Source organism: Heliangelus exortis, chromosome 4 (assembly GCF_036169615.1).
Source record: "Heliangelus exortis chromosome 4, bHelExo1.hap1, whole genome shotgun sequence".
Taxonomy (NCBI): domain Eukaryota; kingdom Metazoa; phylum Chordata; class Aves; order Apodiformes; family Trochilidae; genus Heliangelus; species Heliangelus exortis.
Window position 1 is genome coordinate 5,729,677 of NC_092425.1, and position 12,942 is coordinate 5,742,618.

Sequence of the window (12,942 nt, forward strand, 5' to 3'; positions counted from 1 at the left end):
TCTGTGTGTGCACGAAGTTTTGAAGTAGTAGTTATTTCTTGAAATAAGAATCTGATTAAATTTTTTAAGCAGTGCATTGAATTTCTGTTTAAAGCACACATCTCTTTTAAACTCTAGCCACAACCCAAAACTCATTAACTGATCCATGTCTGTAGAATGATTTACATTCCAGTGCTTGCAGAGGCTGTGCAGTGACATTCTTTATGCAAGGAAATAGTCACAAGGCATATTCCAGTCAAGTTTCTTCTGTGAGTCTGTAAGCCATACAAATGTTCATCTGAGATAATTAACTTCTGTAGTAATATATATTTGATGCCAGCAATAGTGTCTCTGTATTTAGACATGAATTCTATTTTCCTGTAGAGAGCGTTGATGAAAACTGACACCCGTGGCAGCAGATGCCATTTATGCATCCACCATCACAATTGTGCGCTTGGGGTGTAGAAAAAAATGAGACCTCAGGAAAAAGGAAACCTGATCAGGTTCATAGGCTGAATGTAAAATGGAATATGGGCATTAGAAAGAGTCTGTAAAACAAGCAGTCAGTGGAGATTTAAAGGTTTGATTTGTTCTGGGATAAGATTTGATAATTTGATAATTGATAAGGTTTGATTTGATTTGTTCAAATTGATAAGATTTGAATGTGCTCAGTATTGATCAGGTCCACAATAGGTTTTCTCACTTTGTAAATGTGTGAGTGAAGTGGTCAATTTTAAAGTCCAAGTGTTCCAAATGACACTGCTGTTTTAGCTCAGTCAAGCAGCCTGTGTGCTCATCAGTGCCACATGAAATGAAGCCTGAGCCTGAGTGAGTTTGTTTCCAGAGGAGATGCTTCTGTGCCTTCTAAGAATGTTTTGCCCAATACTCTCCTGAGGATGGTGACTTGGACTCCTTATGCAGAGGTATGTGGTTGATACAAAGGTGATGGGAGGGACAGAACTCATCTGTTCCACAGTTAAACATCATATACCATTTGCCATGTACAAGTAAACTTGTGTTAGAATTTGGGATAAATGAACATTTCTAATGATACTAGATCCATAGTGTAGACCCACTGCCCATACTAGATCCATCATAATGATACTAGATTCATAAAACTCTGAAATATACTATTGGAAGAGTAAGGGGACAGACTATTTCTGGGTCTCAGTTTTATCTAAATATATAGCAACATCATAACAATTGAGTGCAATGATTCTTCTTATATGGCATCATTAAATGTAGAAAAATTGGCATGCTGAACTGCTACATGATACACTACAAGTAAAAATGACTCAGGATTTGGCCACGTGAATCCTAATAGAGTTCTTTTAATTGGCCTGCCACTCTGAAATTGCTTTGCTTGGTTTCAATTATTTTTTTTTTAACTCATGGTTCCAGGGAGCATTTAACTTGTCACTTGTTCCTGACTGGGAGGTGGTAGAGGAGGATGAAACATATCAGTTAACCAAGCTGGCTCTTTAGAAGGATGACAAACCAGAGGCCTTGGCTACCCATACCAAGAGCAGAGGTAACTTTTAGTTCTTACCAGGTGACCTTTTACGCTACAAACTTACTTTTGATTTGCTGTGTCGTATAAGAGCAGAAAGGAGTCTGTTGGACTCTCCCATTACACCCGCGTGATCCTTGGCTTCACACCACTCCACCAAGCGTTCCACCAGTTTTACATTTTTGCCCAGCTGTTCAGCTGCTTCTGCTACATGATCCCGAGCCAACAACACAATAAAAAAGTTGTCACTTTTTAAAAGAAGTGCTAGAAAAATAAGCTGAAAGTTACTAACTAGAAGGAGTTAAAGTAGAAGTTCACTAGCTTGCACCAAGAGTGGGAGAAGTCTAGGCTGAATGGAAGAAAGTAAAGCCAGTCAAAATGGAAATAAAGCACAGAAAAAAATTCATCATCCTTTTTTTGAAAACAATTTTGAAGCATTAAGAGTAGGGAAAATGCAGGTAATGTCTCACCCCCAGGTAAGCTAGCTCAGGAATTTGGGACCAGGAGGGATTTCTGCCAGAAGGGAGCACTACGGTCAGCTACATTAGGTTTTATAGACTATAAGTTACTTAAATTTCTTCACTGAATTTATATTTCACATCTAATAGCTCTGCTAGAACTGGAATGGATTTCTTGAAAAAATCTGCAGGACTGAGTCAAGAATAAATACTTAGCTAATTTATCTTATTCACTATTTTTGGGTTTTTTTAGTAGACTTCTGATTCCTCATCCTGGAGCACACTGTTGAACTAAAAGGTGCTTGTTCATTTTCAAGTAGTAGTTTATTAATTAACAAGTGCAAGAGTCTGTTCATAGAAGCCAGGAACAGCCGGGACACGTGGTAAGTGAAGAGCAAAACAGGAGTGGTAGCTTCAAACACTCGAGCCTCAGTACATACTCTTACTGTGACAGTGTAGGAGAGTTCTGAAGCATGAAAGTAAATAAGCATTTGACACCTCTTCTGAGGGTCCCTAGTAGTGAGTTTGGAGTCCTGAAAAAAAAAATCAGCCCACATTCCTCTCCTTTTGCATATGTATTAGATTTATTCTGAGACTACAGGAATACAATTTTGAAAAACCCTCTGCTTCTCCCTTCTAAGAATCTTGGCAGAGTATCACTGACTGAACCAAAGAGAACCATTTAACATAGAGAACAGTTTATTTTTACCTTGTGCATCTATTAACATTCTTAATGTTCCCAGCAGCTTAAATTGAACAGGGGGCATCTCCGATCTGAGAAATTTCAATACAGCTTCTGCAACACCAGCTGATAGCATCTTAGCCTTATTTACAACTGCATGAATAAAGAACAGAGATGATCTCAAGAACATTTCTGGAAGCTGCAGTTTATTTCGAAGATGGTTTTGAGGCATATTTTCAGACACAGTTTGGAAAATAGCTTGTGAGCACAGACTTCAGGAACATGAGTGTGTGCTGACAGTACTGTGTTGTGGGAAAATGTCACAGTTGCTAAGACATGGGTGTGAAACTAAGGGTTTTCTCTTAGCATGCACATCTAAGTCAGCATTCAGCCTGAACATCAGCTGAAGGCAAGACGTTGCCCCTTTGGAAAGGGGAAAAGACACCTAGGAAAGGTATCTCCAACAAATTGTACTAATTAGAAGCCCAGGCTGGTACCTGCACCCCAAAATATGAGGAGACTTCTCTGATTCCCAACAACACTCTTCTATTTCACATCAGCAAAGGAACCAAAGCATCTAATTATCAGAATAACTTCTTACCCAGTTCCAGTACATCATACAAACACCACCTGTGGCCTGACATATCTTGAGCCTTTAGTCCTTGTCCAACCAACCCCCCCCAACTCTTTTATCCCTTCCACTAGTCTATATCTTCATGAAGCTCTCTGAAATATATGTAATTTGCAAGCTTAGTTTAATCTTTTACTTAGAAAAAAGTATTTATTTCATATTCAGAGTAGTGTTTAACAAGCAGTTTATCACTGAGGCTGTTATTTATTGCACATTTTCCAGTAATAATATGTATGAAAATTTCTGTAGGTCACTGGCAGACATCCTTGAGGCTACAGGGAAGCTTGCAGACTGATGGAAGTTAATAGAATTACTCACCTGAGGAAGGTAAGTGCACAGCATACCACTAAAGCTGCATGGTTTTAGTTATGTTTTGATTATTTTTAGTTATTATTTTTAGAAATTTACAGTTTGTCTAAACTGAAAATAGTAAAATAAGGTTAAATGGATGAAAGACAATTTTGGTTTTGTAAGAGAGAGCTTACATAAGTATTACAGACTTGCTTTGTTTTTATGTGCATGCACTCTGCCTTTTATGCTAGGGCAATCAAAACTCATTCAAATTAAGTTATTAACATTGACAGAATTAGCATTCAGTTCACTGCCTACAGACTACTGTAACTAACTGCAATAGGCTGGCTATTCTGATAGTCTACATCCAGGTCTCATTTGGGAATTGTCAAAGCTGTAGCAAGTTACAATAAAATGAAGAGTTTCAGCAAAATGGGAACCCTCAGCTGTGACACAGATCCCAAATGAAACAAAAAAAATAGAGTTTTCTGGACAGAAAGGATTGAGAAATCATAACCAAGGCCACCTCAGGTCCCTGCCCTTTCCTTAGTGGGTGATGAGACTGTGGGATTAAAGTGGCAAAGAATGGCCAATAGGCCTGTGATGTATCTAAAACTTGTCACAATTTCTGTGACATAAAGACATTAAGTGAGGAAGGGCCTGAATGAAAAGGTCTGAACTGCCTCTGGGGCTGTCAGTCACTTGTCCCACCCCAGTCCCCTGCAGGGTTTGAAGGGGGAGAGCAGCATCCCACCTTTGGGTAATTAGCAATGCAAAATGAGGCTTACCAGGAATAGCCAGGTTCCTAAGAGCACTCAGGGCAGCGTGCTGCACAGTTACATTTCCATTCTCCACATGTCTGTCTAGCAGATCCATCAGCTTTTGAACTATGCCATTGTCCACCATATGGATGCAGTTTCCATCTGTGTGAGATGAGACAGGTCACTTGTGAATGGAAGATTATAACTAAGATTTTTACAAGAGCTTTATAAAAATAGAAGGGTTATTTCCTTGCTCCTTTCTAGTTTTTATTGTTAGGAATTTCAGCAGTGTCATCCCCGGGAGCTACACTGCTTCTGACAAATTTGGAAGAGGGATATAAAAAACACTGAAGAAGGGAAAAATTCCCTATACCTCTCTACAAATGTGAAACAGTATTTTTAAAGTAGGCTTTATGGTTTTCAGGATTGTAAAGTACAACAATACTGATGCTGCTCTATAGTTCAATACTAGCTTTACTATGCCATGAAGTTTGTAGCTGTACAGAGACTATTCCTCTCTTCAGAGTAGAGGACAGATAAATTTCCATAAGCTATTATGGCATATTCTTACCATTTCTGGCAAAATTTGCAATAGCCAGTGCTCCTGCAAGCTGTAGCTGATGGCTATTGGAAGGAATCCATGAGAGTACTCTCTGGAACACACTGCCTTTTCCTCCTTCAAATAACTTTTGCATGGATTCATCTGGGGTAAAAAACACAGACAGTCAGCAAGTCAACAAAGTGTTAGAGAAAATTTTTCTCTTTTTATTTACGAAGCTATGCTGCCCTCACTACAATTAATCCAGTCCTGCAACAGGTTGAGAGACAAAATTTAAAATTAATTTAAATTTAAACTGGCAGGTAATAGGTCCTGTAGGTAATTTAGGAAATTAAAAAAGAGTGAAAAATCAGCAGCCAAACAGCATTACAAATACCTGCTATTGCTTTGCAGGAGATAGTGACACACTGTACTTACCTCCAAGCAATAACAAAACCATAAGATCAGAAGATGTTTTAAGCTCTGCTATATCCTCCTCTTTGTCACTGTCCACAGTGTTTTGGACAATTTCAAGTAAGCACTCCACCAAGCCTGCTTCAACCAGCTGCAGTTTAATGACATCTGAAGAATAGCACAGATAACAGGAGTGAGAATCATGACTTTAAATACCTCTAGTGTAACTACACATCAGAAAGACTGTAAAAAGAGGTAGTGATGTTAATAGCTTCACTGGCAGCTTGTTTAGATAAAATCGCAACTTCTTACCCTCTAAAAATGTAAAATTTTCAGGGCAAATTTCTATTATTCTTCACCTGCAGAAACATGCAAACAACTGGATTTCTCTTAGCTTTTCTGCATGAAATGGTGTTTTAACAGTAAGGACTTTAAGTCCAGTTAAGATATTTTTAAAGGCCAAAGTTTTAAAAATATTTTTTTTCATACAGTTTACAAGCAACAGTTGGGTGAGGAGGTGTGTTTTGCCTCTGGTGAAGAATGTGTCTGACTTTCAATTTCCCATTGTCTCTAAGCTTTTTGCCTGAGTGAACTTCATTATTCCTCCAAGAGTGGCTGACCTTCTCATGAACTGTGTTAGAAATCCAGCTGAGATTTTTTTAAATAGGTACTTTTGCACTGAACTACTTTAAAAAACAGAGTTCCCTTCCTTACAGAACACAAGTTGCAGATGCATTGTGATTTGAAACACAAATTGCTATACCAGTGTGCTTAAACATCAACAAAACAAAACAAAAACCTCCCAGACACCACAATCCAGACTCTGCAAATACTTCATTTAGACGTTTTTTTGCTTCCTGACCTATTGCTGATTATCTACAATTAAAAGCACCTAAACATTGTCAGCAAAGTGAACTCATTTAAGTATGCCTTGAATCCACAGTGGAAAAGTTCAGCTGACTACCTCATAACATGCAAGCACCTGAGTGCTTTACAGCAGCAGTAAACTTGACAAATTTATAGTCTATAAAACATAGTCTAAGAAGATTAAACATTTGAATTGAAGCATGTCACACTTCCAAAATGTTCAACCCAATTGTGTCAGTCACCAAGGATGGAACTATATTTGAGAGCAACTAGTAATTATATTATTAATTAACATATTTTGTCCAAATATGGATTTTTAGAACTGAAAAAAAAATTCTGTTTTCTCATACCACCTAAGTGACAAATTAACGTTTTAATTTGAAATAAAAAATTGATATTGATTTATACTGTGTAGAACAGACACAGGCAGAGTGTGTGAGTACAACAGAGTAAGATAAAACCTAAATCTTTAGAATCTAAAATTCTATCTAATAATTCATCAATTTAAACAAGCTTCAATGCTGAGATGGCTAAAACAAACTTATGGGACCATCAGAGACCGTGATGTCTTCCCTACTCAGAACTGCTTCCCACTGCAGTCGAGCTCCACCTCTTAACTCATTTTTTTCTGTTTCCATTAAGGGCAGATGGCAGATAATACAACCCACCCAGAATTCCTTAGGGAGGAACATCCCAGAGGGGTGATAAGGCACACACCACTTCCCACTCTGGCTTGAGCAGTGAATGGAACTCAGATCTCCTGGAGCTACCATAAAAAAAGCCATCAATTAAATTCATACAATCTCTGAATGAAGAGTGGGGGGAGAGCATCCAGCTCCAGGTTCTGCGATTATTAATGTGCTCCTTGCAAAAGAAATACCCATTGGAAATGGAACTGCCAGTGCTCCTGTGTTCCCAAGATGACTGATGGCCTGAAGCTGTAACAGGCTATAAATGCTTGAGACAGTATTTTGCAGAAAAATATTGTTAAGCCCTCTAAAAAAAGTGGCTTTTGAGACATAACATAATCACATATAGAGTGAATCAGGGGTGCAATGAGCATCAACAGTTTGTTGGCTCCTGTCATATGTTCAGGGTAATTAAGACCTATTCACTTTATCATCACAAGGGTCAGCCATGGTGGCTTCTGAATAAGGCAGGCAGTTAGTCTGCGTTAAACCCTGAAAAAAAAAGAGACTGATATGCCATACAAGGCAATGAATAAAAAATAGTGTAAGAAAAGCAAATTGAATTCTCACCGTTTTCTGCCAGGGGAGCCAAAACTTCAAAAATCATCTCTTTTTTATCATGCTCTATTTGCTTCTTGAACAGTTTCACAAGTTCCTCAGCAACATTTGTGTAGGCAAACTGCTCTTTACTTGACTCTGGAAAGGAGAAGGAAAAATTCAGTATCAAGTAAACAAACCACATCAAAAGGTAGGATTATTTTTTCTCTTTAATACCAGGTTAATTCAGTAAGATGACTAATAGTGCTCTTTACAGACAAGAACAATAGACTTGTGCTTGTCACTAAATGAAAAGAAAAATGTCTAACACTTTCAGATAAATGTTCTGACTCAAATTAATTATGATTAAGGTTGTTAAAATATATAAATATATGATCAAGGCTGTTGGGGCTGTTTCAGCTGGACACAGAATGCAAAGGTAGCTATAGAAACAGTAACATTACAAAAATATGTATTAAGTTTTTGATTCTCCTCATCTTATCAGGAATATTAGCCAATTATTTACTGCACTGTCTATGGGAGAGATGAAGGATTGTACTGAATGCTCTGATATTTACATCGTTTCATCATGGTGACATTGCATCCAAATCTGTGCATGGTTATTTCAGGGCCCACAGATGGCATAAAGCAGCTTTACAGATGTGCTTGCTACCATGAGGTTGGCCACCAGGTAATGGCTTTTAAAAGATAGATTCAACAAAAGCATCTCTTCTTCCATCCTTTATCTTATTCCTCCTCACTGGCAGTATTACAGGGGATGCAGGTGGTAGGGCTGCTGTTCTGCATTCTCCAGTTGCCACCTCCTGAGGGCCATCTGTAGTTAGAAAACATTCCAGCACCTTTGCCACTGTCCTAATGCATGCTTAAGGATTATTTTAATTGAATTGAACCCAAAGACTGGGGAAAGTATGAATTTCAGACCCTTTTGTGTACACTCATTATTGTTTGCTCTCAATATGCATGACTGCATGGTATATATTAAGTGGGTTTTTTTGACCTTTCCAGTATTTTAAAAAGCAGAACCATCAGTTTCTTTTTGTGTTTTTTGTTTTTTTTCCCCTGCTTCAATGCAGAGTGGGAATTTCACATAACATTTCTCCAGAGATCTATGCAATGTCTCCTGAGTGGTGACAGATGACAACCTCACAATAAAATTCCCTGAAGTTACAAGGCAAAAAAAAACCCATTACAGTTATGATGTGACTGACTAAGCTAGTGCTTAAGGGAGAGTATAGTAGTACAAGCTAAATTAATTCTGTGCCAATCTTAAGGAACAAGGATCTTTTCAACCTATGGGAACAGGAAGGGAAGCAGCTGCTGTTCAACTTCTTTCCCATGGCTCTTACTACTGGATTGGGCAGAGCTGGATCCTTCCAAACAGGGAAAGGAAATCCCAGTAAAGATACCATTTATTACATGTAACACCCTGAAGGTTTTAGTTGCATTTTAGCACTAGAATTTCCAGTATATGACCCCCATATACTTTCTGCTGTGCAGACAGAATACATAGTGCCCCTCAGAAGGACAGAAACAAGTCCCAGGGGAGGGCCATAACGATGCTCAGAGGGCTGGAGCACCTCTCCTATGCAGACAGGCTGAGAGAGTTGGGGTTGTTCAGCCTGGAGAAGAGAAAGCTCTGGGGAGACCTAATAGTAGCTTTGCAGTAGCTGAAGGGACCTACAGGAAAGCTGGGGAGGGACTTCTTGCAAGAATGTGTACAAATAGGACAAGGGGTAATGGTTTTAAACTGGAAGAGGGTAGATTGAGGTTAGACAGTAGGAAAAAATTCTTTGATGCAAGGGTGGTGAGACACTGGCACAGGTTGCCCAGGGAGGTTGTGGATATCCTATCCCTGGAAGTGTTCAAGGCCAGGTTGGATGGGGCTTTGAGCATCCTGGTCTAATGGGAGGTGACCCTGCAGGGAGACTTTAACCATATGATCTTTAAGGTCCCCTCCAATCCAAATTATTCTGTGATCTTGAAGCTTTTTAATCTATTAATTTCTTAAGTACTATTTTGAAGGCTCTTTTGTCTGGTCTGCTACAGGCAAAGGTTTTGTGAGTCAGCAGACTACACTAGATAACATGATATTCTCTCTGGCCTTCAAATCTATGAACTTAGGACAGCAGTGAATACCTTCAGGCCACCACAGAGTACAAAATCACAGATACATTTTTTATATTTTGAATGGCTGAATTTTCTTAGAAATACAGGATGATAATTGCTGTATTATTGTTCTCCAGTGAAAAAAAACCCACCTCATAAGGCTAATATTTTTCAGAGTCAAATAGTGAAAGAATGTAAGTAATGTAAAACACAAGCCAACAACAACAACCTGTTGTCCTAACAACCTGTTGGTTTACACGAATCCATTTCAAAAGACATTGGATCAAAGCAGGACCACCAACTTCAGTTTAAATGATGCTGCAACTAAGCTTGCAAAAAATAATGTATAGGGCTTAGCAGTTTAGAACATATTAAGACTTTACACCTAAAGGAACACTATAAAGGCAAATTTGTGACCTGTGCCTGTCTCACTTTCATTCAGTGCTTTCCATGAGGCAAATACAATCCTGATACAATTTTGTGGAGCCAAACCAGGATACATTATTTAGAATATTAATAAATAATTCACAGTAAATAGCACTGCTCTGGAAATATTGTTGAGACGATTTAAAATGTGCTTAGTTGCATTGAAAAATGTTAACATGAAATACTAGCTTGTATTAAGAACCCAAATACATTTCTGTTACTGAAAGCAAAAAGTCCCACAACTAAGCATTTTAAAGACAATAAGCAGAAATTGCTTGCTTTAAATTTTTAATGTATGGAAAGAAATGGAACAAGCATCAATGCTAGGCTTTTGTTAGTTTTAAGACTGGACTTTCTGAAAACTGGATGTAAATTTGAGATTAATGTTGTGGACTTACCCAGTTCTGCTAAATTGCCAAATGCAACAAGGCACATCTCCATCAGAGCTGCATTTTGGCAATGAATACCCAATAATTTCACTAATGTAGGAATAACACCCATATTGATAAGCTGTGACTGCAGAGTATCTATGTAAAAAGAAAGTACAACAGTGAGTTAGCACTTCTGTTCACAGTACTACTCTTTAAACAAAAAAAAACACAAAACATTTTTCACACAAAGCAACTTCTAGGCTAAGCATCATTAAAATGTCTCCTCTACTTTTCTACACTAGGATCTGGTCCAGACTTGAAATATGGACTTTGAATTCCCCTTGCCCCTGCTAATGGGACTTTTACCCAGCAACATCCCCTCCTGATATGATCATAGGGTATAATGAATTATGCAGCTCTGGTAGTTTTGTACTTATCAGGTTCTTGCTATATGTTGGGTTTGATTCTGAGCTCACTGAAACTAGCTGAGGGAAATCAAACAAAACTACATCAGTGAAATTATTTAACTGAGAGCTTGTTCCTATATACTGCTTCCCCTTAAAGATAAAAATTAGAATGAATATCAACTGGCACTGAAATAAACATGAAAAGTTTTATAAACACAAGAAGTCACAATGTAGATTATGAGGAGCTTGAGACAAAAGAAAGTTTAATAAAGACCAAAAAAATTGAAGGTTTAAGAAAAGTCCTTAGAAGCCATTCTGATAATTTCTTGCATAGGATGAAACTTTATAGTATTTACAAGTAAGAAAGTTATTGCTCCTAGATGTCTGCAAATAGAAAGATGCTTTGATGGTTAGGCAGAAACATTATTGTTTCAAAGGATAACGTGTAACAGTATTTTCTCTTCCACATTTTACCTATAACATAGCAAAGAAGAAAAACATTGTTTCACAGTTGAATAGAAGGAAGCAGACATGAACACACCAGATGTTTAGTAATTTTCCTAGTCATCTTTTTTTTTTGTTTTGTTTTGTTTTTCTTTTTTTCTTTTCCCCTGTTTCTAAGCATTTTAACTATGTTTAAATGCTCCAGGGTTGAAGGACAAGGATCCAAAGCTCAGTGAATTTAAGAGAACTGTATTACTTCATTTAGCTTTGGGTCAAGCCCTACAGAGGAACTAGCTATTTAATTTCTATTTTTTTTTCCCTTTTTGTTAAAAAATTCATTCTCAGTTCTTAAAATCAGTTGGATGTTTTGTATCTGTGGAGTGAAAACCATAAAAACTGCAGATTTTTTACAGGGCGATAAAAACATTGCATCTTAAGTATAGAAAATTTAGTATGTCATGCTCTTGGAAAAGTCTTTGCCTTCAAGATTCTGCCCAGCATGTTTGAAATTTCCTTATCACAAAAATTATGAAAAGATTCAAGAATGTTTAGCTCATTGATATTCAGTGAGAAATACTTTTATAATCATTATCAATTTGGCACACTAATAAGTAAATACCATGGTTATTACAGATTGTTGGGGATGAGCAGGAATCCTTATGGCTTGACATCATCAATAAAACTGCATCACTTACCAGTAACTGAATTTTGGGGTTTCTTGGGGTTACCTCTTCCACAGGTTCATGGTCTTTAGAGAAATTTGGTAATGCCACCTCAGACATCAAAGAGCTGTTGAAGTTGTCAAATTTCAGGTAAGTAGAAACTGAACCAGCGCATGCATTGAATGCCATTTTCCCTCTTGCAGATGTGTGACTCACTACTACACCCTCCTACTTCATTCCAAACTGGCTGGAAAAATCTGGCTCTGAATATGGAAAGTGAGGAGGGGGGGAGTTGGAGTGGTTCTGTGGAGAAAAATGTGATGTCGGAGAACTCAAGTTGCTGGTAAATAATCTGGGTTTGTCCTCGGTTTGTGATTGTTCCCTGCACACCCTTAAAAATTCTAAAGGAAAAATGGTAGTTGTGGAAAGGAGGAGTACAAAGACATAAATCACAAATGCCATAGAAAATGATGTTGAAAGAAATTGCTTTGTTACTAGGCCATACCTTTACTCACTCTAAAATAACTTTGTCCAACTGGAAGGGACAAAGAGAAAGTCTCTATGGGCTTTATTTGGCAAACTGCTGTGACATCAGAAGCATAAGCCCTCTATTTTGAGCAGTGTATTTTTTTTTCTCTTTTTTAATACAAAATATATGAAAACTGCAGAGGAGAAGGCAAGTGGAAAAAGGAAAAACATATCCACCTTTGAAAATAAACCAGAATCTTAAAAGACAAAGAGATATATTGCTGATCAAGAGAGCATGGAGTGCACTGACTAAAGGGCCTCTAGAATTCCTAAGCAGGAAAAAAGGAAAAATAAAATCTACCAAGAGAGAACAATTGTATTGTGTCAAAAGTCAGGTATTACATCTACTTCCATACCAGTCTCATCTCCCTGGCACCTGAGCACAGGAATGGTCCACAGGAGAAGGAATAGCATTACAAGAATTGCCAATAAGGTAAATATTGAGGCTTTAATCCTGGTAAGTGAAAAGTAAATTTTCTCCTGTGTCAAAGACAGGACAACCCTGTGAATCACAAAGCTGCATAAGAAGTAAAACCTTGGAAAAGAAAAGGCTGCTAAGCAACTGTTTCCTGTGTTTATACTTCAGCCTGGGCTTGCCATGCAAATTCTGAACTTGTCGT

At 37.8% G+C, this 12,942-nt stretch overlaps 1 protein-coding gene across 11 annotated transcripts in view; it reads right to left on the minus strand.

Annotated features, from left to right (window-relative positions):
- The window catches only part of RAP1GDS1 (Rap1 GTPase-GDP dissociation stimulator 1), an 86,675-nt gene that overhangs the window by 6,736 nt on the left and 66,997 nt on the right, over positions 1–12,942 (minus strand). For all 11 annotated transcript variants that reach the window (XM_071742792.1, XM_071742789.1, XM_071742793.1 and 8 more), the window contains 7 exons: positions 10,309–10,437; positions 7,391–7,516; positions 5,289–5,432; positions 4,884–5,015; positions 4,340–4,474; positions 2,657–2,782; positions 1,557–1,696 (listed from right to left, as the gene is read on the minus strand). In XM_071742792.1, coding sequence (XP_071598893.1) covers positions 1,557–1,696; positions 2,657–2,782; positions 4,340–4,474; positions 4,884–5,015; positions 5,289–5,432; positions 7,391–7,516; positions 10,309–10,437 — 932 coding nt within the window. The remainder of the gene's footprint in view (positions 1–1,556; positions 1,697–2,656; positions 2,783–4,339; positions 4,475–4,883; positions 5,016–5,288; positions 5,433–7,390; positions 7,517–10,308; positions 10,438–12,942) is intronic.